Source organism: Pimephales promelas, chromosome 21, assembly GCF_988280905.1.
Source record: "Pimephales promelas chromosome 21, fPimPro1.hap1.1, whole genome shotgun sequence".
In the NCBI taxonomy this organism is placed as follows: domain Eukaryota; kingdom Metazoa; phylum Chordata; class Actinopteri; order Cypriniformes; family Leuciscidae; genus Pimephales; species Pimephales promelas.
In genome coordinates, this window is record NC_142789.1 from 8,413,678 (window position 1) to 8,440,574 (window position 26,897).

Sequence of the window (26,897 nt, forward strand, 5' to 3'; positions counted from 1 at the left end):
TATAGAGCACATAATGACAGCAACAACATTAGGCACATTTTTATTGAAAAGTTAAGCCACCCTTTTTCTTATCATTAATCAAATATGGTCAATAGCATATCTTGACACATCATTTCTGTAAAAAGGGATAGTTCACCAAAAAATGTAAATACTGTCGTCATTTACTCACCCTCAAGTTGTTCCAAACCTGTATCATTTATTTGTTCTGCTGAACACAAAAGACGATATTTTGAAGAATATATGTGGGTGGGGGAGCCAATGAAAGTCAATGGGTCCCATTGTTTGGCTACCAACATTCTTCAAAATATATTTTGTGTTCAGCAGAAAAAAGAAATTGTATTTTCTGAGAATAAGTAAAAGATTATAGGTTAGTATTGACGAGTTATCTGTCAGTGGGAATCAATAGCCTGCATTCTCCCTGTATTGGCCTTTGGAACCTCAGAGGGTATTTTTTGTTTTTCCTCCACTGTTTGGGATGTTGAGCAAAGGGCCTGATGACCGCTGTTTACTTCTTCATTAACACATATTCTAACAGGAAGTATAACTAGCTCAGTTGGTGGTAAGACAAAGACTCTATATCAATCTACTCTCAAACAGGAAATGACTATGGCTTTTCTGTGCTCCAGAGACTAGTTGAAGAGCATTTGTGGTTATCAACCAGTTAGAGAGTTTCCTTCTGTATGAACAGTGCGTGTGTGATGGCCCAGACAAAAGATCAAAACTTTGGGCAGTCGTCAGGCACTAACTCTGCCCTTCACAGACTGGACACTTTAGCTAGCCGTTTTTTTTACAAATACCGGAAAGGAAACCAGGAGAAAGGACTAGAGAATGAAGGGCCACATGTGTCAGAGTACACTGGCCTTTGGGACGCAACAAGTAAGTCTAAGCCTTTTTTAGATATATATTTAAAATTAATAAACAATCTAATGAATGTTGTTTCAATGCGCTGGAGTCCGGCTTTCTTAAACTGGCTTACTCTTTGCAAGTCTTAACACATTGCATAAAGCAGTATAACTGGTTTATTTTCTCAACCATTACAGATTGAATGATATGATGTGATGTAGGTATTTTATTGTAAATATCTGATGAGTGCAGAGTAAAATGTGTTAGCCTTAATTGTCTAAATGCATATATTTCTGTACACTTTGATTGCTGTCAGACGGTTTGTGGTTTTAACAGGAAGAGAAACAAGTCTTCTCACAGCACCAAACAAACCTGAAGTTTCACTTTAAACCTGAAGTGAACAGTGGCTGTTAAAGCATGACATGTAATATTATCGTTTCTAGTTCGTAGCAGACCAGATAATTGGTTGCCCTGCACACAGCTATCACAGTTTGCTTGATTTCTGTATTTACAGACACAGGACTCTTGGTTCCAGTGAAATAACAACATAAAATGTAACCAAATTCACCCTGTTACATCTGACAAACAGATGCAAATCTCATGATCTGGTGGCAGCCTGCACCTCAGAAAAGATATCAATCAAAAATCCATAGGCCTATATATATTGTAATGTGTGTTAGTTGGCTTAATGAAAACATTTATAAAGTTGTCAATATCAAGGGGAGAGATTGTCATGCGAGCTCAACTCAAATACTCTGTGTAGCAGAAACCCGAAGTGAATATCCCCAAAAAAGCATTCCTTAGCTACAGTAGGTAGCACCCTTTTTCTTAATATTTGAATGGTAACACTTTTAAGGTTCATCAGTTAACATTATAATGTATAACTAACATGAACTAACCATGAGCAATACATTTGTTTTTGTATTTGTTAATCTTTTGTTAAAGTTAGTTTATAAAAATACAGCTGTTCATTGTTGGTTTTTGTTAGTTCACAATGCATTAACTAATGTTAATTAGATTTTAATAAAGTAAATGTTGAAATTAACATTAACAAAGATGATTAAATAAATGATTCCTTAATGCTAACTAATGTAATGAACTAACGTTAACTAATGAACCTTATTGTAAAGTGTTACCATTTTAATTTGTATTATGTCTAACATGGTGTTGGCAGGAAGTGCACAGACTCCACTCAGGTTTCCTGCTTTTTTTCTTTCTTTTTTTTTTCTTGCTCAAAAACATAAATGACATTTCATTTCAATATTTATTCTCTCCATCCAATCCCTTGCAAAACATTCTGGAAGCTAGAAAGACCCTGAACAGGGACAGAAGGATTTATACAGTTGCTAGAACCAAATTAAATGAATTAACTTGTGTGTTACAAATTGAAGTTGATTGCACAAATTAAAATTAAGTTAATAAAATGTTGAAATGTTATTCCAAACAAAGCAATTTATGGTTTATATTAAAAACAAGCAGAGAGCAATCCTTTGCCACTGATGTTAATTCTTTAATCTTTTCCGTTTAGTGAAAGAAGTCTTGACAAAAGCCAAAGAAGATTTTTTGATTAAATGGGAGAGTCAGGCACAGGTATGAGAGCTTTATTACAGTAAACATTAAAGTCACAGTCCCTTTTCTCCAGCAGAACTAATTGTTGTCCTCTGCTTTTGGATCTGCAGAACACATCATGTCTTGATGACTTTGACAGACTGAAAACTCTTGGGACTGGATCTTTTGGAAGAGTAATGCTAGTCAAGCACAGACAGTCGGGACAATACTATGCTATGAAGATTCTGGACAGGCAAAAAGTGAGTATGCATACTGTATATCCTCTTGCAGGACACAGCAATTGCTATTTGTCCTCTGTTGTAGACATTAGTTTTTGTTCATTCCGAGTCTTATTATTTAACAACAGGTCTCCTAAAGAGCACTCAGCTATTCAGAGCAAAATGTATACTATTTTGTAAATATTTATTTTAAAATTTTCCAAGAAGAGTATGGTTTTACAATGAAGACATCCATCCGATGTCCTCTGAAAAGGACATCCACTAAAAAATAAATAAAAAAATAACTTTTAACTTTTAAAAATGTGTTCTACCAACAATAAAAGAATAAAATAAAAAATAAAAAAACACAATAAATTTGGTCTGTGACTGAATAAATCACTTTCAATACAGATAATTTCAAAGCAGCTTTACATTTATATGGAAATGGATGATTCAGTGATATAAACAGAATTCAATTCTGGTGTAATGCAGCTCTAAAAAGACAATTGTACTGTAAACACTTGTTATTCAGTTGAAATCAGTTTAGTGTTTATTCAGTTCAATGACTGTGTAAAGTTCATCAATTATGAAATTATTTCAATTCATCTATAAATCAGCTCTAAAGAAAATATAGTGATGTCATCATCCATCAGCTCAGTTCTCATCCAAATGGTGTCAGTGCAGTCGAATCAATAAAATTGCTGAATATTAATTGTCCCCATAAGCAAGCCAAAAGGCGACAGTGGGGATTACAGTAGCCTATATATTAGCGTTCATACCAATGAATGATAATGTTCTTTTTAGTATGATGAGCGTGTGCTACCTACCGTTATGTCTGCTGCTGTGGGGAAAAGTATGCTCCTCTGTGTCATTATCATTCAAACGGGATATGTACTTCACTATTCTAAATTGAATTAGAATAATTATTAAACTTTATAATTATAATTTATAATGATCATCATTGGTGTGTACTTTATGCTTGTGAAACCAAGTTCAATATACCTGCATTTTGCCTGCAAGCTGAGTATTAAATTGCACATTACTAATGCAAATATTACTAACCTTTCCACTAAACAATCTCAGTTTGCAGGTATTGGCACAAATTCAAAGGTTGTGTAGTTTTTTTCAATGGACCAAAAGAATCGAATCACTAAAATTGAAGAAACTTCACAAAGAAGAACAACACTAATCCCCCTAATGGTGACTTGAGACAAAACTTTTTTAACAAAAATGTATTAGATTTATTATACATTAATTCTGAATAACAAATATTTACATTTGCTCAGAAGTCCCCATGCTTTAACAAGTTTTTTCAAGATTGGTATGGTTGATCAGTTATCATCAAACTGAGCATGCTCAGAAGCCTCCTTGCAAAATTTGGCATTAGTGCCGGTATCACAAACAAGGCTAGCCTAGTTCAGTTCAGTTTAGTTTATTTATTCCTTAGGAAATTAGTTTTGCACAGGTGCTACACATCACAAAACTCACATAGACTATCACGAAACAAAAGAACACATATAGTTACAGACTATTCAGCATTAAAATAGCAGTTGGTATGAATGAGTTCTTAAACCTACTAGTTTTCCCCCCAATTACTCTATATCTGCGGCCAGATGGAAGAATAACAAACTCATTATGCAATGGATGTGATGGGCAATTGATTATTGAAAAAGCTTTTTTGACAACTCGTTTTTTAAAAATGTCCTGAGGCAATATCTGTTGAACTCCAATCACTTTAGAAGCAGTCATAATCAGCTTAATCATTCTGTTCCTATTTGACAGGCTGATACATTCAAACCATACAATGTCACGATAAGAAATTACGGATTTGATAAAACTCCTACAAAACAGTGTCATTAACACAGAACATACTTTAAAAGAGTTCATTTTTCTCAAGAAAAACATACGCTGCTGAACCTTTTTACAAATGGCATCTGTATTGGCATTAAAATTTAATTTATTATCAATAATTGTACCCAGCTATCGATATTCGTCCACAAACTCAATATCCCTTCCGTTTATGACGGTAGGAGAGACAGGGATGACCGATTTTCCAAAGTCAATAATCATGTCTTTGGTCTTCTTCATTATATTTAGATTTAGGTTACACTCTGCACACCAGGAGACAAAATCCTCCATATCTGGACCATGAGATGTCTCCTCATCTGCAAGGAGACTCACAATCACAGTATCATCTGCAAACTTTAACATATACCTATTGTCAAATATACTCCTACAATCATTAGTATACAAAATAAAAAGCAAAGGGGAAAGAACACACCCCTGAGGTGAACCAATAGAAGAACATAACTTGGTAGAGAGCAAACCATTGACTCTCACACACTGCCTGGGTTCTGTTTGATAAGAAATTTACAATCCATCCTACCAGGTGAAGATCAAGCAAGGTTAAAAAATCTGACTAGTTTCTCGGCTAACAAATGTGGCTTAATTGTGTTGAATGTAGATGAGAAATCAATAAAAGCTAGCCGTGCCCTTGTTTTTGGAGTGTCCAGATGTTGAGCTACTAAGTGTACAAGAGTAATTACGGCATCCTCAACACCCCTCCCCGCTCTGTACGCAAACTAAAGAGGATCTAAATTATCTTCAACATGCTTCAGTATCTCTATTCTCATAATTTTCTCAAATGATTTCATCACAAGGGAGGTAAGGGCTACCAGTCTAAAATCATTTAAAACCTTTGGCCTCTTACACTTCGCCAAAGGAACAATTATGGCATGTTTCCAGATTTGTGGGACAGTTTGCGTTTTAACAGAAATGTTAAAAATCTGTGAAAATATACCACTTAACTGTGCACTACACGCTCTCAACACCTTGCCACTAATATTATCTGGTCCAGGACTTTTATTTATTTTTATCCTTTTAAAAAACCTAGCCACCGTAGGAGCATCGATACTAAATACCGTATTACTTTGCCAAGAGTCATATTTCACATTATCATCATAAAATTTGTTAAGTTCATTCGCTAAGCATACAGTACATTAGATGTATACCCATTTAAAGATAATGTAGGTCTAGTGCTTTCCTGTATGCCTGTCATTAGTTTCATTCCATCCTAAACCGCCCTTTGATCAGCATTTAAATATTTTTGTTCTATTTTTCTTTGTAATTATGTTTTGCCTTCATACAATTACTTCCTTCCCAATAGCAGAGTAAGCAACTTTATCACCACTTTTAAAAACAACACTTTTCTTTTTAAGAAGATTTTTCAATTCAGCATTAAACCAAGGCTTATTATTTGAGTGCCAGGTGATAACCTTAGTATCAATCACATTATCAACACAGAAGGACATGTAACTTCCCACCGCATCAGTCAACTCATTAATATTGTCCGATAATACGTGAAAAACAGACCAGTCCGTGCACTCGAAGCACCCTTGTAGGGCCGATATACCATCCTCATTACATACCTGGACTGTCCGTGATTCTATGCCCAGGGGCGGGTCCACGTGGTGGCCAGGGGGGGCACCGGCCCCCCCTGAAATTCGATTGGCCACCCCAGGTGCCCCCCCTATAAGATGTCTTGTGATTGGTTCATTTTACGGCCAAACAGTTTATAGACTCTACGGAAGTTTGTGATTCAAAGAAGTGCAGCGCCAGAGAAACAACGGTCAACATATTATTACTAATGCTGCGTTGCGTAGTGTGAGCGGAAAGTGAACGTGTTCGCCGGGCTGGTCATGTTAGCGCGAAGGTAGCTGTGCATCCCGGCAACGTCAGTCCCCTCATCAGAGCGGTGTTTTCAGCGGCTGGACTGAAGCATTTGTTTACACTCGACGCGTCCGCAAGCACGCGCAGTCTGCAGAGACTCGCGCTCACGCGCTGAAGTGGCAGGCGAAAGTGTAAACAAGGCTTGAGGGTCACCATACAGGTTGCGGTCGCGTCTGACCCCAGATCATGTCATCAACATGAAGTTGTATGCGAGTTATTTTTTATGAAGATTAAAGTAGCCCATAGAAAGTAGCCTAGCCTAATTGATTGTCAGGTAGGCTAATCTCTCTCACCCTTTCTCGACTCCGTGCCTTATGAGTTTCATGTTGACAAAACCTGTCAGATCTAAATGTTATTATATCTTCAAATTTAGCCTAACCAAACGCCCAGTTTAACTGCCACAAGTTGATCATCTTGTAATAAAGATCTAATCGAGGAAAAACACGCTTTATTTTTGTATTTTCATTGCATTTTTAATTTATAAAAAGTGAAATATAATAAATTTGAATATAAAAATATTAATGATTAATCGATAGTCGATCGTTAATTCTTCCGACGATCGACTAAGAAAATTTAATCGAATGCCCATCCCTAGTTCAGTCAAAGTTTCATAAAACACAATAAAAGTATAATACGCTGGGCGCTATCAAACAAATTAATAAACACTGTCATGGTGATTTTGCATATTTTGTATCAGTTTATTTTGTGACAGTGAGTGACCACATTATAATAATTGTCTGGTGACACGTACGTTACTTGTTAATGCATGAGAGTAAGTCAGTTAGATAGTCAGTTAAATTGTGAGTCCTAACTTAGTAATTTCTACGTGAAATGACAGCCCTAGAAATGACATGGATGCATTCTGTGCATTTCATTCACAATTTGAATTGTTTTTGTTGATATTGAGAATAACAGACAAACATAAGTGTTTCTTTTTTGAAGGCAGGGAAGAGAGCAGTGCCAAGCCATGAACAAAACAAACAAAAAAAAAAACACACAAGTGTGAGGCAGAAGCAACTGAAGAAAATGTCAGGCAGCAAGAAAAAATTGTCACTGGAACAGAATCAGCCAGCAAGGAATCAACAGGCCAGACAGACAGTGATTAATTATTATTATTTGAAAGAGATTGTGAATAAAACTACTGTATATTGTAATGGCAAAACGAATTAAAAGAAAATAGTTGACCTTGTTTCTGCTTCTGGGGTTTTAAAATTGCTCATTATTAAAATTGCTTTTATTTTATAAACTTGTTAGTTTTATAAAAACACTAAAAATAATAAACACTGGCTCTCAAATTTAACTTAATGGACAGGGATGCCAAAACTAAAATAATCAAAAAATGTGCTTTATTACTACATTTGTTTACAAGTAACTTTATTCAAGTTAAAAAAATAATACAAATCAATAGGATTTATGTATTATACTGTAGAATTTAGCTTTTTTTTTTTTTGGTCACTGGTGGCCACCCCATTTGGAGGCAGTGCCCCAGCATGGCCCCCCCACTAAAAATGCTCTAGACACGCCCCTGTCTATGCCTCTCCTTCGCAGCACAGACTTAAATGTTGGGAACAGGTGCACCACACTGTGGTCAGAGGTGCCCAATGGGGACTCAGCAGCAGATCTATACGCTCCTCGTATGGATCCATAACATAAGTCAAGAGTCTTATTTCCACGAGTGTGACAAGTGATGTACTGATGGAAATGGCTAAGTGTTTTGTTGCAATTACTGTGGTTAAAATCACCCATCACAAGACATGGGGCATCAGGCGAGATCACCCCGTTCTCATCCTTTAACGTCATACTACGCACATGGCACCCTTTATCAGCGATGGACTGAAGTCTTTGTAACACAGAAAATAACACCTCGTTTGCCTTTTTGGAGTTAGCATTGGGGTGAATATACACAACTGACAGAAACACTTGAGGAAATTCCCTTGGCAAATAATATGGTCTCACCGAAATTGTCAATATAGCTCAATGTCAGGTAGGCAAATTTTCTCCCGTACCGTCACATTATTACACCATCTTGGGTTAATATAAAAGCATACTCCACCTCCCTGCCGCTTCCCCGTCATACATGGGTCACGATCAAGATGTACTGGTACCCCGAATCCGTCAATATAATCCATGTCTGCAGCCGTCAGCCAAGTTTCGGTAAAGGCTAACACGCACGCATCTCTGAACTCCCGTGTGTAAGATACTCGTGCTTGTAGTTCATCCATCTTATTTTTCAGTGATTGGACATTAGCCAGGACATTAGCCAGGTTCCACACTAAAATGTATGTTTGAGCATGTTTGCACAAATTATGGCTATGCTACAAGCCTACTAAAACTGTGACATTTAGGTTTTGGTTTCAGTTTCGTATCTCTTATGCTGCATCCAAAATCGAACAGTATGTAAGAGTAGTGTATAAGCATGTATATAGAACATATTGTTTAATGGTTGCAAAGTAAGTTCAAATTCAAATGTAGTACCTAATCTGACTGTATGTGATTTCGGATGCAGCGAGCATAGTTAATACATACATATTTCCTATGTTTTCTTTTTGTTTCATTTGTTGTCATTACTCATTGTTTGATTGATTACATCCACCTACTCCTTGTTTTGTTCATCATTACACTGTGTAAGGCACTCAGTTTTTTCAGTTCTTTGTCTTGTCAATGCTGTCACGTGTTTCTCCTGTAATCTTCGACATTGTTTCTCTTGTGGATTTTCGTCTTTATCGTTATAATAAAGTGCTAGCCTGGCTAACGCCAGACCACGTGTCATTGAGAATGAGACGTGGTCTGGAAAACAAATGTTCATTTTCTCGTATTTGAGGCGTGGTTTACGAATGCCCAGAGGCGTATTATTGGGTGCTACGAATGTCTATCAAATGCGCCTGTACATAGCTCATAGCCAATCCGTTCAATGATACCAGATGATGTATGTAGAGCGAAAATTAGACGAGGAAAAAGACGGTGGGTCAGAGATTTAGGAGATTTATGTGTACACAAAGGCTGAATCAAAAGGTAACTTCGCGTCTGCTGCCAAGATGGATCCATAGATATAAACAAACTGCTTCATTGTGTCGCATGTACGTCGTCATCGTCTTGCTGCTCCCTCCCCGTTCTGAGATGGGTTCCCTATTTTATCCCTAAATTGGGTTCATGGTGTCCAGGCTGCCTAGCAGTGAGAACAATATCGCGCTGCGGCAAGGCAGCATGGGGAAAATGCGCAGAAAAATTCCTAACACCACAAAACGCAATGACAAACTAAAATATATGATATATTATGACCCAGTGTAAAAAAAACAACAAAATAGTATTTATAAACTTCAGTATTTATTTTTGTGCAACATGGACTTCAATTGTTTAATTTGTGAGACTTTACCAAGGCATTTGATTTGTAAGCATTCCTTCAGTTGCGAGCCTGTGGACTTTACTCTGCCGTTTCAGGATTATCCCGGCAGGTGCGCACGGACACGGTTCGGTAATGAAAGGCTTTCAATGACCAAAAAATAATTCAGACTGACAAAATAATAAAAAATACATTCCTCTTCTTTTAATTATAATACAAATAATAACGACATTCTTCTTCTAAATAACAAGCGCCATTAATAATACAAATCATAATAGGCCTAATAAGAAGAAGAATATTGCAAAATGTAATGCAATTATTAGTCTGAATGAATGGTAGCATACCTGCCAACTTGTGAGTTTTGCTAGGCGTGAGATCTGTTGACCGGGGGGGGGGGGGGGGGGTGTTCATTCGCTATAGACCACGGGAGATTTATAAATAATTTGCGGTATAACTAGTGGATCACGAGTGGCCCAACAGATAGATCAATAGATAAACTCATCTTTCAGGCAGTTGACCGACCCATAGCTGTCAACATCAAAGGGAGATTTCCCGGGAACCATCCCCAAAATAAGGTGTTTTTTTCCTCACGATTCTTACTCACAAACTTTAAAAATAAAGCACTAATCAAAAAGTCTAAAGAATTTAGAACTAGCCCACATATGTGTGAGAAAGAGCACTGTGTCATTAAAAAAATGTTTAAATACTAGAATAAAAGAATGTTTAAATACTAAGATCAGCTTACGGGGGAAACGGGGAGGCTGTTTCTGCTGGAGATGATTGGGAGAGGTCTCTGCACCTTGAGGTCTCTGCGCGCGCTGACATGGAGTAAAGCCTTGTTTATACTCGACGCGTCTGCACGAGCGCGGTAAAAATGACGCGTTGGGTGCGCAAGACCGGCAAGACCTCACTTCGAGCTGTGTGCAAAGCTTGTGTTACAGCGCGCGCGGAACCGCATCCGAGGACGATCGACTTCGAGCCGAGTCTGTCCGAGCTTGTACGTCTCACACAATCAGAGTGTAAAAATGCGAGATATTTTATGGGAAATACTAACATGGGAAGACAGTAAAAGAGCTAAAATACGTGAGAAACCCGGAAAAACGGGAGGATTGACACTTCAGCGTGAGAAATCGGGGGTGTGGCGTGTGAGCGTGTGAAACCAATCAAATGCGGGTGTCTCACGGCCAATGCGTGAGAGTTGGCAGCTATGTGGTAGCTACTCATCATCATCATCATCATCACTATTGTACACCCCAATACATGTGAAGTGATTCTAAATTGAATGCTAATTCAAAAGACGTGTTGTAAAATAATGCAATGTGATAGGTCATTTCGGCACCACGTCAGAGAAGTTTCTCTTCTTTGCCGTCTTCCTTATTATTTTTCCTCTTTCATTTACTATGTATGTTTCTTTTTGTTGTTGTTATCATTTTTTTTTTTTTTGTATTTGTTTTGTGTTTGTTTTTTTCTTGCTTCTGTTTTTGGTATGGTTTTGTCTGTACAAACGCTTGATTGTAAATTGATGTTCTTCTTGTTTGTACTAGTTATTGTTATCAAAAAAAAAAAAAAAAAAAATCTTCCGTGTGTCCATGGCGTAAAATGAGGGCGTGGGGGGAGCGGAGACTTGAATATTTAGGGGCGTGTTATTCTAATGACGATTATTTTTCTGCCGCGGGATTTATCAAGGGCAGGCATTGCGTACACCTGGATTTCAAAGGTAAGCACAGCTTCATAAATCAGGCGGTGAGAGGAGTGTAAGCATAATCTTACGCCAACATATACACCCGTTTCTACGCAAGAATGATAAATGAGGGCCACTGAGTCCAGATATTATCTACAGAGGACATAAAACCAAAATATATATAATTCAAAAACAGGACAGGTGTGACAGTTTAATTGTGTCTGGCTGGTCTGGGCCTTGTTTCGTGTATCAGAATGTAATGTTAAATGTTAAGCATAGAGGAAACTGAAACTTCCTCTGTTGACAGAACCAAACCACAGTGAGCCATGATGTTTCCACTGATGACTGTCACGTAATCAGACTTACTCAACACTGTTCAACAAAAAACAGAAAACTTTTGACAAATTTTTGAAACGGCAACATCATGCGTGTATTATTTTCAGTCTATACTCGTGTAGTTTCTTCACAAAGTGACATCGTATCTACTGTTCTGGCATGCATACCACAGCATTTTTAGTATTTTAGTATTTAAGTATTTTTAGTCGTTTAAAGGTGCTATATGTAACTTTACTTCTAATATGATTCCTTTTTTATTGCATGATTGTGAAGGGATTGTAATCACACATTACAATGATCCACTTGTCAGGTTTTGCTGACAATCTCTGAAGGCCAGTATTCCTATTTCTATGTGAAGTCTCTAAAAAAAGTTTGAGCTTTAGGATGTTACTTTTATTTTATGTACTAGATCTACTGTCTAATGTCACTCTTCCTTCTATTATCATAATTGTTTATAATACAAATTTTTTCAGACTTTTTAAGTACAGTAATGTTACTTCCTACATGCAATCTTACTGTTACACTGAAATTGTTCAGTCTAGTTCACTAACCGTTTTTGTTATCAAATTATACATTCACCTATGTTGACATTGCTGATTGTAAAAGATACACAAATAGTTGGGGAAATCAAATGCCTTATGCTAGATAACACCACATGTCGGCTATATGCAGTCAATGTAACGTTATCATGGTACGAGCATGGAGCATTAGTTCAAGTTTTATGGACTGAAATTCAATATGGTTGAATATTTAAGCTGTGAATATTTAAATTTTCATTATTACAAATTCAATAATCCATTTTCACCTTTCACTTTTCACTTCCAAAATATTCAGACTGTTTAAAAATAAAACCTAATTCAACAGTCAATTTTCGGTCCATTTTTTTTTTCTGCTTTCAAATTCACTTCCACAAATTCAGTGGTTCAAATGTAACTGTAAATTCAACGTTGACATCCAAGAACTGCAAGAATAGCAGTAGATTACCGAGCATACTCTCCATCTGATGTTAGACATCCTCACCAGCAGGAGGTGCAAAAGTGTGTGCTGTTGACGAAGAGCAGAGAGCAAGCCATTCATTCATAAAAACTCATTTACAGTGTGTTATAGTGCTTCCTAATGTAGAAAATCACTTCCTGCCCTCCATCTCCGTTTCGCGCCATGGCAACGCAGTGGCGTGACGTCACGTGAAAACAAGCTATTGAGGATGCACAGAGAATGTCTAATGGACTATGTGCACGTTAGCATATGCTAGTTCCGGCTGCGAAACCGATATGGGGTGTCTAGTTTCCGGTAGCCTGATGGACGACGTAGAGGATGTATGTTTCTCCAGATGTCTTGAACATTTGCCGAATATTACAGTCGATTATGTTCATCGACTGGCTAATGATTTTCCTCCAGCTCCCCAGAGCAAGAGAGAAGGGGATTAAATATTACATTTCTCAGTATTTGCATCATTTTGAAGGGAACGTTAAGTCACAACAACATCCATGCTCAGACTGATCTCATGAAATTGCGTATGTATGACACGTATCACGTATTTTTGGCATGCTATCAACACGCATAATCTCTTTTCAGCGTGTTTATGAATACTGTTGACTTAACGTTATTATTGTATTTATATATATATATATATATATATATATATACACACAGTGTATATATATATATAGCATATGACCTACCTCAACCCCAACCTACCCGTCACTCCTACCATCCTAGGAAAAAATAAATATCGCTCCCCAGATGTAGATCTACATTTTGTTTTGTTTCGCTCGGACATTTGACGGCGTGTACATACGCGGTACACGTGGAATCACTCGGACATTATGTTGCCATGCTACGTGCTCAAGCTATGCGATTTGGTAACTGTTCTCTCTATACATTATAAAATGCAAAATCATGCGTTAGAAAGTGCATTTTCCAGAACAGTTTGTGTTGGCCATTGTTTTGTTTATGATGTTCAGAGGCTATGTTGTTGACAACCACTATCGTCATATAGATCAGTGTTGACAACCACTATACATGTCATACAGGGAGTAAAGGTATCCGACGTTGGTTCGTTCGTTATCAAGTTAGGCTGTTGAACACATATTAGGCTGTTCACACATATTTCTAAACAGGTCTCCCTTTCAAAATAGGTTCTAAACCCAGGGGCTTCTCCTGGTTAAAGGGTATAATATAATAAATAATTAGTAGCCTAAAAACTTCCTTCTAGTTGTCATGGATACGCAACGCTCCACTCTGTGAAGCGACTGCTTGGGTGCGGTGACAAAATGTGAAATATCGTTTACTTTTCACAATGCAGCAGCGCCTGGCTCCACCCAAATATGAGTGAAAACTGTGTTGGTTGACTTGACAATGAACAAACGAACATAGTTTTAGACAAATATATTGAGATAGCTAAGCTTTAGATAGCCGGTCCACTGATGTAGGATGTAAACAACGGCAACCGGAACCGAAGTACCCAACATCCGCCCTCAAGGCGGAAGTTAGCATTTTTCTCGTGCACATAGTCAATTGAAGAGAATTGGCACTGGCTGGTTACTTCCGGTTTCTGGACTGGCTGCAGTAACACGTCTCTGTCCATGCGAGGGCGCTCGCGGTCGAGTGCAGAATGAATGGGAGTCAATGGGGTTTCACCCCCAGAAATCCACTTTTCTCAGGATGTAATTTTTTGTCAAGTAATTTTAAAGTTGCATTCAAAGGGGAGGGCTAAGATAATACACTCAGCTGAAAATTGCATTTTTAAGTTCAATTATCTGTTCTAAAAATCCTTTGAAAACTGTGATGACGTCACACAATAGCAGAATGCTAGCGTGTTCCAGCCAACAATGGCCTAACCTGTAAGAAATCAAAAGGACATAAGTACTCGTTCATTTGACTTTTGGCCTATAATCTATATTGAACTTGCGGAATCAACAATAAAATCTATTTTGATTTAACGACAAGCAGGTCGTTAAATCAACACATTTAGCCGTTTAGGACACATTTAGCCGTTTAGCCCCATAGACTCCCATTCATTCTGCACTCGCCCGCGATCACCTCCAGTGGAATTCTAATGGAACTGCAACCAAGATGATACACAATGGGGCTAATAGGAAGTGCCAAGGCTCTCCGTTAGACGGGCTCTGGGATGCTTTAAGTTTTTGTGATGATTATCTGGGTCAGTATATATGCGGAAAAGATGATAAAGACACAAAAGCTTGTGTTATGTGTAATTAAATAACTTTCCTTGTTAAAGGTCTTGTAGGTAAGAATTTTATAAATAAAAAACTTTTTTCCAAATTTGTTTAAAGAGGCTATATGCAGCTTTTTCCCCAAAATAAACGTAACAATAGCCTTTTTATTTTACCATTTATGACTCAAACATCTCCTGATGAGCATACTGACACCTTGTCCGCTCACAGTGGGTGCACCTATAAGCCTGTATCCTATTTTTCCTATTTTCTGTCGGGTCGGACTTTTCCCGCGCTGTCTGCGGATGTGACGTCAAGCGCGTTCATGTTACGTATTTTCCGCAAAGCATCCAGGCGGCGCTACATTTGAAAAAAATGCAGCGCGTCAAAAAGCTGGCCGATGCCCATCTTTATGTTAATGAATAAGGTCCTTCTCTATATGAGTTTTCATCTACCACTGTCACAGTCTGCGTCTGCACCATCCTGTCTGCGTCTCCTGCACTACACTTCCCATGATCCTCTCCTCTGCACACCTGAACTCACTCCCTCATCAGCCTCCCGTTCAGCGTCCTGTTTCATCTGTTTCACCTGTTTGCACCTCATTATGTTTGATTCTTCCATGTATTTAGTTCCCTCTGTTCCATTCAGTCTTTGTCGGTCGATGTTTGATGTTACCCGGTGTTTGCTCCTGTTCCCTGTACGCTGGCATGTGTTGTGGAATTAAAAATCATCTTTATTTGTATTTGAACTCATCCTGCTCCTTCTGCTTCCACCACACCCCGTGACAACCACAGATTTTTTTAGTGTAACAATGTGTTCAGTTGTACATTAACAGTGCAGTCGATGCTGTTGTTTACATCCGAGTGCCTCCATAATGGCCGCTCATCCGGGTTACCACCCAGAACGTGACGTAGGTGAAAACGAAAATCCTCAGATCACTCTGCCAGCCCACCACTGCTAGTCAGCAAGTAGCCTACACTCGCAAACAGAACACTTATCTCAAACAATTTATGTATTTAACTGTTCTTACCTCTGTAAACATAATGTTGACCTCCTTGCAGCAGATGACTTGTGAAGTGTGCGCATACGAGCGCGCGCTGCCAGAGCGAGCAGAAAGGAAGAGCAGTTCTGTTTTTTGGCCACAAGTGTCAGTCGCGAGTTTAAATTTCAGGAAAACGCATGTAGCCTCTTTAAACTTTCTATATATTTCAATACATAATTAAACTGTAAGTACTCTGATAAAAAGAGTATAAAAATCGAGTGACTCTAAACGTTTAATCTGTACTAAACACAGCTCATTATTTCCAACTGGGACGAAACAAAGGATTGGCTTAGGCGGCTGTCACTCTCTCGCAACCATGGCAACCACCCTTTTGCCACACAGGGCCTGCCCACTTGCGCGTGTCCAGATAATACCTGTTCACATGCCCTTGTTTGAGCTTGAAGATGCAAAACTCGACGCAGGTCCTCTTGTACAAGAAGTGCTCTGCCCTGCACTTTGATCACCCTGTCCTCGGCCTCTACTTCCTCGGACCATAGTTGCACGGCCTCTTGCACGACCTCCTCTGCTTCACCCTCAACCCCGGATCTGTCCTCCAGCTGACGATGCGGTAACATGACATGACTTTTGCGTAAACATACACGCCACTTTCAAGTCTTGTATAATACGCATTTTGAGCTATCCGCATGTATGTGTGTATGTTGTTAAATGTCCGAGCGAAACCAAGCAAAATGTAGATCTATATCTGGGGAGCGATACTTTTTTTTCCTAGGATGGTAGGGGAAGACTCATAAATGCTATTAACCCCACTGTCCTCATCAGAGTCAACAATGCTTTCATCATAGAAACTCTTACATGCAGAACACCATATATGTTATGAATCTTACACAAAATTCATCTCACAGTGTGAATGATGGCAATGAAAAAAAAGTGTATCATGCAACCTGTTTTTAGCTTTGCCTTATAGATAACTAGCTCGTTAGCGAATCAATAAATAGGTCTATATATTTAAAACTTTACCAATAGCTTGATAGTGAGTACTAAAATATATCTTATTTGTTTATCTTCATAATGATAAAGTTAGATTTTTTTATTACATGTGATTCTGACATGATGTCACTACATGCACTGTGTATACGTGCACTTGAATATTGTTTTCCAATAGGGGATTATCACGCTGATACGTAGTACTTCCGGATTCAGTGATCTTTGTGCACTGCCACTTCCGTTGAATCACAGATCTCGCTGGCGAACTGACGACGGACTACACTAAGTTTATTTATATGTCATCCCTGGTAAATTAGTCTGATTCACTAAAGTGCCGGCTCCAAACAAACGTGCTACCTTGTTTTATTTTAAAGTTTTAATCCACTTCTTCCTTATACTCAATTCAGTCGGGAATCCATGAAAACTTATGTAGGGTTGGCGTTGTTGGTTAGATTTACAGAGTGGAACAGAGCAGTGACATAAATAGCATTCGTCTCAGGCACTGTTGAACTGCGTCGGAAGTGGAGATGCACAAAGTTAACAAATACCGCCCGGAAGCGTGATAATCCCCTATTGTTAGTTTAACCGTAAATCGCTTTGGATAAAAGCGTCTGCTAAATGACTAAGTTGCATGTCTAAAATTGGCTTTACATTGGACATACACACATTTAGTCTCTAAAGTTGCATACAACATAATTTCAATTTATTTGAATAAATACCAAAACACACCTCGTAAAAGCTGCAAATTGGTTGAATGTAACTTGAGAATCCGTGAAATCCGTGAAAACGAATCGGTTACCTAACGTAACCTCGGTTCTCTCTAGATGAGGGAACGAAATTGCGTAAGCTAGCTTACGCTACGGGAAAGATTCATCTTTGCTGAGAAGTTTATAAAAATTATTCCATAATTTTGTAATCATTGTCAACGCAGTATCTCTGAGGCAGACAATGAGCGGGGCTAGCTAGCAGCTCATTGGTTCGCTCAGAGAGAATGCACAAACCTATGGGAGAGCGGCGCTGAGCCCGCGGCCAATGAGCGGACGGCGCTCGCTCATTGCGTCAGAGCCCGCCGAAAGGGGCGTGGCTACAGTGTATAAAAGTAGCTCTCCCAGACTCGTTCGTCGATTCTTCAGCATGAAGCGAAATGCTGGTGGCGCAAGCACGGCCGGGAACGCAATACTCGTTCCCTCATCTAGAGAGAACCGAGGTTACGTTAGGTAACCGATTCGTTCTCTTATGAGAGGTTCTCTCGTATTGCGTAAGCTAGCTTACGCTATGGGAACATCTGGTCAACGCCGTGCGCGCTATGTAACCACTAAGCATCCAGGGGGGGAAACACCGGGGGAATCTTAAGTGGACGAAGACAATAAGGCGGCCAGCATAGCGGCCGTTATCATCTAGTGCAAAACGCCCTAAAGGCGGCCGGCGTAGCGGGCCGTGAACGTATAATGCATAAGCACATAGGGGAAACACAAGGGGCGAGCCGGTTGTGATAGGACTCCCAATAGTGCGGCTTCCTATAGGAGAGCTGTATAGTACTAGACTGCCAGAATTTTAGCCTGAAGGCGGGAACTTCCAAGTTATAGAATCTGACAAAAGTGGAGGGGGAGGCCCATCCCGCAGCCACACAAATGTCGTGAATGGAAATTCCGCAGGACCATGCCCACGATGAGGCCATGCCTCTGGTGGAATGAGCCCTGATGCCCAGTGGGCAAGGCAGGTCTTTTGAGGCATAAGCAGAGGCAATCGCATCTTCTATCCACCTGGATAGTGTCTGTTTCGAGGCGGCTAATCCCTTGGTGCGGCCACCGAACGACACAAACAGCTGCTCCGAGCGTCTGAACGCAGCAACGCGTGTAGTGTACACTCTGAGAGCCCGAACCGGGCAGAGGCGATCAGCGTCACGTTCGCTATCGGATGCAGGCAGCGCCGATAGAGAGATCACTTGCACCCTGAAGGGGGTACCAATCGCTTATTTCGGAACATAACCGTGTCTAGGTTTCAGAATGACGATGGAGTCATTAGGTCCAAACTCAAGGCACGCGGCGCTTGAAGGCGCGTGAATGTCCCCCACACGTTTTACTGAGGCGAGTGCAGTCAGAAAAACGGTTTTTAGCGAGAGGTATTTTAGTTCCACGGACTCGAGTGGTTCAAACGGTGGGACTTTTAAAGCTTCTAGGACTATAGAAAGATCCCAGACCGGCACCGTGGGGGGGCGAGGGGGGTTCATCCTTCTGGCTCCCCTGAGGAAGCGGATGATTAGCTCGTCTTTGCCCAACGACTGGGCGTGCCGGGGTTCAACGAACGCCGCGACGGCTGCTACGTAAACCTTTAGAGTGGATGGGGACCTGCCCTTATCCAGCATCTCCTGAAGGAACACGAGCAAAGACGAAACCTCGCACGTCCGTGGGTCCAAATTTTTGTCGGTGCACCATCTAGAGAACACAGACCATTTAGCAGCATAGAGCTTTCTTGTAGATTCCGCTCTGGCGTGTTTGATCGTGTTCAGAACCCCTTCTGGCAATTCGACGCGTAGTCGTTGGTCACCCATGCATGAAGCGCCCAGCGCTGTGAATGGGGATGCCAGATCGAGCCGCGGGCTTGAGTGAGGAGATCTGCTCTGATTGGAATGGGCCACGGGGCTGTCTGTGACAGCTGCGTAAGCTCCGGGAACCAAATCTGATTCTCCCAGCGCGGGGCTATGAGGAGCACCGAGTGGCGTGAGTCCCTGATTCTCTGAATGACCTGCGGTAGCAGAGAAATCGGGGGAAAAGCATAGAGCGGGCGGCGGGGCCAATCCTGGGCTAACGCGTCCTCGCTCTTTGAAAAGAATATCGAGCAGTGAGCGTTCTCTTCTGACGCGAAAAGATCTATCTCCGCTCTGCCGAATAGGCGCCACAATGTTTGGACTGTTTGAGTGTGCAGGGACCATTCTCTGGGGGAGACAAGGTTCCTGGACAGCATGTCTGGGCCGTCGTTCAGATGGGCTCTGAGCGAAAGCAGGTGACTCTGGGACCACAATAGGATGCGGCGCGTCAGATGAAAGAGATTCTTGGATCTGACCCCGCCCTGACGGTTGATGACCGTGTATGCGCGGGAGGAAAAACAGCAGCGCGTTCTCGACCGCGATCATTTCCAGACAGTTTATGTGTAGGGAACTCTCCTGGCTCGACCACTGGCCGGCGGCCGGTGAGCCCTCGCAGACCGCACCCCAACCCGAGTTGGATGCGTCTGTCGAGATGACTTTTCGGCGAGAAAAGGTTCCCATGGTAACGCCCCTCTGAAACCACTCGATTACTGACCATGGCTGCAGTGCAGAGATACATGTCTGAGTAATCTTGATAATCTGGCGGCCCGTAGTCCACTCGCGGTGGGATACGCGGTTCTTTAACCAGAATTGAAGGGGGCACATGTGCAGAAGACCCAGCTGTAGCACAGCGGAGGCTGAGGCCATATAACCCAGCATCCTCTGAAAATATTTTAGGGATGTGTGGGTACCCATCCGAAAAGAGGCGGCTAGACGCTGAACACGGCGCGCGCGCTGTGTGGATAAGCGAGCCGTCATTGTGATAGAGTTCAAATCTATTCCAAGGAATGAAATAGTTTGACTGGGCTGGAGAGAGCTCTTTGTCCAGTTGACAGAGAGTCCCAGCGCTTTCAGATGATTGAGGAGAACTGCGCGGTGCGACAGAAGCTCCGTCTGGGAATCTGTTAGAATCAGCCAGTCGTCCAGATAGTTTAGAATGCGCAGCCCCTGACTCCGCAGGGGAGCGAGCGCTGTATCTATGCACTTCGTGAACGTACGGGGTGCTAAGGATAGGCCGAACGGGAGAACGGCATATTGGTAAACCTGACCCTCGAAGGCGAAACGTAGGAATGGCCTGTGATGAGGGTTTATCTGGATCTGAAAATAGGCGTCTTTCAGGTCTAGAGAGATGAACCAGTCCCCCTGGCGGACGTGCGCGAGGAGTTTCTTGACTGTGAGCATTTTGAACGGTCTCTTCATGAGCGCTTTGTTCAAAGCCCTGAGATCTAAGATCGGCCTGTTTGTGGCGGTGAACTCTACTGTAGTCGGCGAGGAGACGGGGACTAACAGAGGGCGAAGCTTTGACGGCGGTCCGGCCGCAGCGGGAGAGAGCCGTCTTTTTCTCAGCTGTGCTAGGCAGACTTTTGCTGATCAGGCTTCTGCGTGATCTTGGGTTGAGGCCCCCGGGGTGGAGGCTGTCTGCGGCAGCTGTCAGAGCGAGAGCGAGGGCGGCCGCCCTGTCTACGCTGGGGCTGCTGAGCTTGCTGAGGCGGGCGCTGATGTGGGGTTCTGGCAGGGGGCTCGTGAGAGCGGCCTGCCGAAGAGCTAGCGTGGTGGGGTAGGAACAAGTTCATGGCCTGGGTCGCTTTCTGTACCTCGGAGAAGCGGTCAACGATGCCCGTGACGGCAGATCCGAAGAGGCCGGTCGGAGAGATGGGCGCGTTGAGGAACACGGCGCGTTCTGAATCTCCCTTGTCGGTAAGCGTCAGCCACAAGTGTCTCTCAGCGACACAGAGGGCGGCCATGCATTTCCCCAGGGCTTGTGCGGAGGCTTTAGTGGCGTGAAGGGAAAGGTCCGTAGCGCTTCTCAGATCCGAGAGGATGGGCGGGTTCCTACCGCTGTTCGCCATTTCGCACAAGATGTCGCTCTGAAGCACCTGGAGGACTGACATTGAATGCAGCGCTGAAGCGGCCTGTCCGGCGGCAGCATAGGCGCGAGCATGAAAGGTAGAGGTCGCTCTGCACGCTTTGAAGGAAGCATAGGGGAAGAACGCCATCTAGCAGAGGGCGGGCAAAGATGAGCGGCGACCAGGTCCTCGAAGGGCGGCATGGCGGTATAACCCTTCTCGGCGGCTCCGTCCACTGAGCGCAGCGAAGCGGACACATCGGAGCGGTTTCGAGCCGAGAGAGGGGCATTCCAGGACTTAGTGAGCTCGTTATGTAGCTCAGGCAGGAATGGTGCAGGCGGGGGCCGGGCGCCGGTGCAGGAGAGCGGTCGGTGGGTGGCGGCGGCGATCCGCAGGGGGCTCCGGCAGCCTCTGGGAGCGGCGTTTCTTCTTCCGCGGCGAAGTGAGAGGCGGCGCGGGAGCGGTTTTGACCGCCTGCAGTCGTGCCCGCAGGGCGGACAGAGGCAGGTCCTCGCAGTGGTCGCATCCTCCTTTGGCGAGGGCGAGCTCTGCGTGTTCCACTCCGAGACAGAGAGCGCAGATGGGGTGGCGGTCTCCTTCCTCGAGTGAAGAGCGGCATGAGCCGCAGGAAATTCGAGGCATCTTGAAAAAGACGCTCAAGCTCTTTTGTGAATGGAATAAGTGAAAAAGGACTGTAGCCACGCCCCTACACTGTAGCCACGCCCCTTTCGGCGGGCTCTGACGCAATGAGCGAGCGCCGTCCGCTCATTGGCCGCGGGCTCAGCGCCGCTCTCCCATAGGTTCGTGCATTCTCTCTGAGCGAACCAATGAGCTGCTAGCTAGCCCCGCTCATGGTCTGCCTCAGAGATACTGCGTTGACAATGATTACAAAATTATGGAATAATTTTTTGGCTTCAACTTCTCAGCAAAGATAAATCTTTCCCGTAGCGTAAGCTAGCTTACGCAATACGAGAGAAAATCTCGTAAGAGAACTATTTACTTTTATAATGCGGTTCCCGCATTAATATTAATATTTCTATTAATATTAAATCAATAAAAAATAAAGAATTGTAGAATTTAAAGAATTGTACAATATATTTGTAAATTATTTCTAAATAGTTTGAGAAATCACTATTTCTCAAACTATTTATTTTGACACAAATTTAATTTGCATTAATATTAAATATTTATATTAATATGAAATAAATAAAACATAATTTTACAATATATTTTGGGCCTAGAAATGTATCCCCTTGTATTGTATTTATTCTATTTATTTATTCTATTGTTAGGTGAAATATGCATATAATACATAAAATATTAAAATAAAGAAATCTATTTTGTTTAGTATTTAAAATTGTTGCCTGTTTTTCTTCATATTATTAATTATTATTTTTTTAATCCCTGCATTTGATTATTTTCCAGGTGGTGAAGCTCAAACAGGTAGAACACACATTAAATGAGAAGAAAATATTACAAGCAGTTTCCTTTCCTTTCCTTGTGAAGCTGGAGTGCGCTTTTAAGGTACAGGAGCAATTCATTTTGAGAAGAAAGACAATGTTAAAGTGTGTTTTTGTAGGAAGAATCATTGACAAGTGTACTGCAAAAAAGGGGAAACAGAAATAATTTCTCTAAACAATTCCATCAACAGGATAATTCAAATTTGTACATGGTCATGGAATATATCCAAGGCGGTGAGATGTTCTCACATTTAAGACGGATTGGAAGATTCAGGTGAACCGCTTAAAAACTAATACAACTCTTTATTATGAGCCTTTAGCCTTCTTCCATTCTTTATCAATGAAATAACTTTTGAAATAACGTTTTTTTTTTTCTTCCTTATAGTGAGCAGAATGCACGTTTCTATGCTGCTCAGATTGTTCTGACGTTCGAGTATCTCCATACTCTAGACCTTATCTACAGGGACCTGAAACCTGAAAACTTGCTCATTGATCATCAGGGATACATCCAGGTGTGCCAGTCACTTGGCTGCTGATCTTCCGATAAAATTTTACTTTCACTTTGGTCTTGAATTTATATATTATTTTAACTAGCTTCATCCATAATTCTTATGTTTGAACGTGATTAAGGTAACAGACTTCGGCTTTGCCAAACGAGTGAAAGGCAGAACTTGGACATTGTGCGGTACACCCGAGTACCTGGCACCAGAGATCATTCTCAGCAAGGTAAGAAAACACGCCGGAAGTTCTTCCTCCTTAGGAGTTCAACGAGGTCTCAGTGTTTGCTCTTTTTCTTTGTTAGGGCTACAACAAAGCTGTTGACTGGTGGGCATTGGGTGTTCTGATCTATGAAATGGCTGCTGGATATCCACCTTTCTTCGCTGATCAACCTATTCAGATCTATGAGAAAATCGTATCTGGCAAGGTAAGAAGAATTAAAGACATCAAAAGAAAAAAAACATATAATGAATCTCATCCTCTCCAACAATTCCTTCCCTCGTGGGTCCTAAAATTTTACTTAATCATTTTTTATTTTTATTTTTTTATTTTTTTTGCCCAGAAAGCTTATAATTTCATTTCATAATTTCATTTCATTTAATGCATTTTTTTGAATATAATTATATATATAATTATTATTTACCTCTAAATTACTAGACTTTATCAATAATTTAATTTAGTAAAATAATTTAAGCACATTCTGCACATTCTTTCATTTAAAGTGGTCATCGGATGCAAAATTCACTTTTATATGGTGTTTGGTCTTTGCAGTGTGTGGACACACCCCCACCATACAATGAAAAAAAAAATCATTCACTCCTTTTTTTATCCTCAAAAAGCCTAAACACTCTCAATGATTTCATATTGCTCATGTTCCGTCCACGACCTCTAATAGACTGTCCAGTATTAGCATATCTCCGCCCTTTCCCATACTTCTCATAACGAGAATTGAGAAAAATGCATGTTTCGTGTGCTGCTTGGGGCTGTACAAATCGCCACACAAATGAAAACAAGTCTCGAGGAATTATCTTTCACAATCAAGATTGAACATTTGTTTCTGGTTGTATTTGGTCATGATATAATTAATAGTAACGTTCAGAGGAGAAAAGCTGCGAATTTAAAAATACTACACATTCTCTCCACTGTAGGCCTATATAAAATAACTCACAAAATGACACAAATATTTTTGTTAAATGTCAGTTTAATGATCAATATTATAGTTTCATATTTTTTTTTCATATTGTCTATATTATTTTGCAATTGATATTACATTGTATTTGCTGTTCTTATTGTTATTGTAATATTATACCACTTGCAATTATCAATCTATTACAGCTATTTTGAGGAGATAAAAATGGTGTTTTATACAACTATTGAGAAATTGTAACCAAAGTATGTTACAAACATTGTGTACACATTTTGTGGCCAATGTGGCCTTTAAATACAAAATAACTCTCTAAAAGGTTTGAAACATTGGGTGCCTCTGCCGACCTCTTGTGGGGAAATAAATTACATGATATTTCATAACTCTTGCCACTAGATGACCTTATAGCTCTATAATATATGGTGCAAATGTACTGTTCCCCATGGATCCCCAAGTCATTTTTCCTCAGTTTTTTTTTTCTTCAGTATGCACTCATGTATATATTTAGACATTTACCATATATTTAGTCATTTAGCAGATCGTTTTTATTTTTTATTCAGCGACTTACAATTTAGACATAATAAAATTATTTTTTTGGTAAATTTTGAGCACTTTTAGGTTAGTGTTTATACTGACGTGCATGTCTGAAGTGTATATTGATAATTTAAGTTAAATTTTATTTTAAAAAAATGCTGTTATAATTGTATTGCAATTATAACAATACTTGGGAATTCATCTTTTTGTATTTTTTGACCAATTTAAAAAAAAAAATCAATTTTCGATCCTTCTATGGTGGTCAAATTCGCACGCAAGGGAAGGATTTGTTATTATTTTTATTACAACCACATAAACTCTTCGAATCCAGTAAGTTTGTCCTAAAGTCTTGGACCACTCTGATGAACACTCAATTTTTAAAAATGAAAAATAAAAAAAAGATTTTTGGCTCCAAATGACCTGAGGAGAGGATGAGGAAAATTTACTAAATAATACTTTATGGATTACTTTATTGAAATTTTATTTGAGCGTCGAGTGGCAAAATGTGTGAGTATTCTGGGTAGTTGCCAGGATTTTGCTTTGCTCATTGTTAAGATGTTCTGAGTGGCTGTTTGCACATTTTTTAGCACAATTTGTTTTTCAGCATAGTTGTCAGTGGAATTCCCTTTTAGTGTTGGCCCCATCTACAGTATATAACAATTTCTATTTATTTTACACACTAGTTATTGCTTCATCAGTATTCAATAAATAATAATAATAATAATAATAATAAATAATATCATGTCATCATATATTTTTGGGACCAAAATAAACATGTTAACATGGGCATTCGACACACAAAAGTTCTACAGATGTTTTCAACATTTCCTGACTTCTACAACAATGCGTGAAAACATAATTAGAGATTATTGGATAAATATCAAACATTCAGATGTGAATACTTGTTTTGCACAGGTACGATTCCCCTCACACTTCAGTTCAGACCTGAAGGATGTTCTGCGCAATCTGCTGCAAGTGGACCTCACAAAGCGCTTTGGCAATTTGAAAAATGGAGTCAGTGACATCAAAAACCACAGATGGTTTGCTACGACAGACTGGATCGCAATCTATGAGAAGAAGGTGTGGCCTTTTGTTCTTTAACACCGTATTCATACTTTCCGGATTCAAATTTCTGAATGGATCTTTAGAACTGCTCTTTATTTCTTCATGAATTTTACAGGTCGATGCTCCGATCATACCAAAGTGCAGAGGGCCTGGAGACACAAGTAACTTTGATGAATATGATGAGGAAAACATACGGGTATCTGTCACAGAGAAATGTACAAAAGAGTTCTTGGAGTTCTAGGGTACCTGCATGTAAAAGCTTTATTAGGAGCTTTAAAAAGGTTTGTTTTTCCTCTTCTTTTTTTTTTTTAATTAGACATAAAAGTTTTACTTTATTATGTTAAATTATACATTGAATAAAACCTATTTTAAAATTTTTAGCAGGTTTTTTTTTTTTGGGGGGGGGGGGGGGGGGACTAAATGGAACTCTGCTGCATTTTCCCCCTGTCTTTTACACATTAAAGAAAAGTAGGCTATATGTTCAGTATTAATATATGAAAAAGCTCAATTCTCTTTTCCGCCCGCCTGTGTGTGTGTGTGTGTTTGTGTGTGTGTGTGCCGTGATAACTGTAAAATATGTGTATATGCTGAAGAAAGCCTGTCTGTGGCTGTTAAGAAATGTGAAAAGGTAAAGAAAGATTAATGTAAAATTGTTTTGTTTGTATGTTTTTTGTTTTTTTTCCTC

The 26,897-nt window shown here is 40.4% G+C and overlaps 1 protein-coding gene across 1 annotated transcript; it reads left to right on the forward strand.

Moving 5' to 3' along the window:
• The first annotated feature begins 565 nt into the window (after positions 1-565).
• Positions 566-26,592, forward strand: prkacba (protein kinase, cAMP-dependent, catalytic, beta a). Its single transcript, XM_089125302.1, has 10 exons — positions 566-876; positions 2,372-2,433; positions 2,523-2,651; positions 22,937-23,035; positions 23,163-23,245; positions 23,357-23,483; positions 23,602-23,697; positions 23,774-23,896; positions 26,063-26,227; positions 26,328-26,592. The coding sequence occupies exons 1-10, from the start codon at positions 681-683 to the stop codon at positions 26,451-26,453; spliced, it is 1,206 nt and encodes a 401-aa protein (XP_088981428.1). The 5' UTR covers positions 566-680; the 3' UTR covers positions 26,454-26,592.
• The last annotated feature ends 305 nt before the right edge of the window (positions 26,593-26,897 follow it).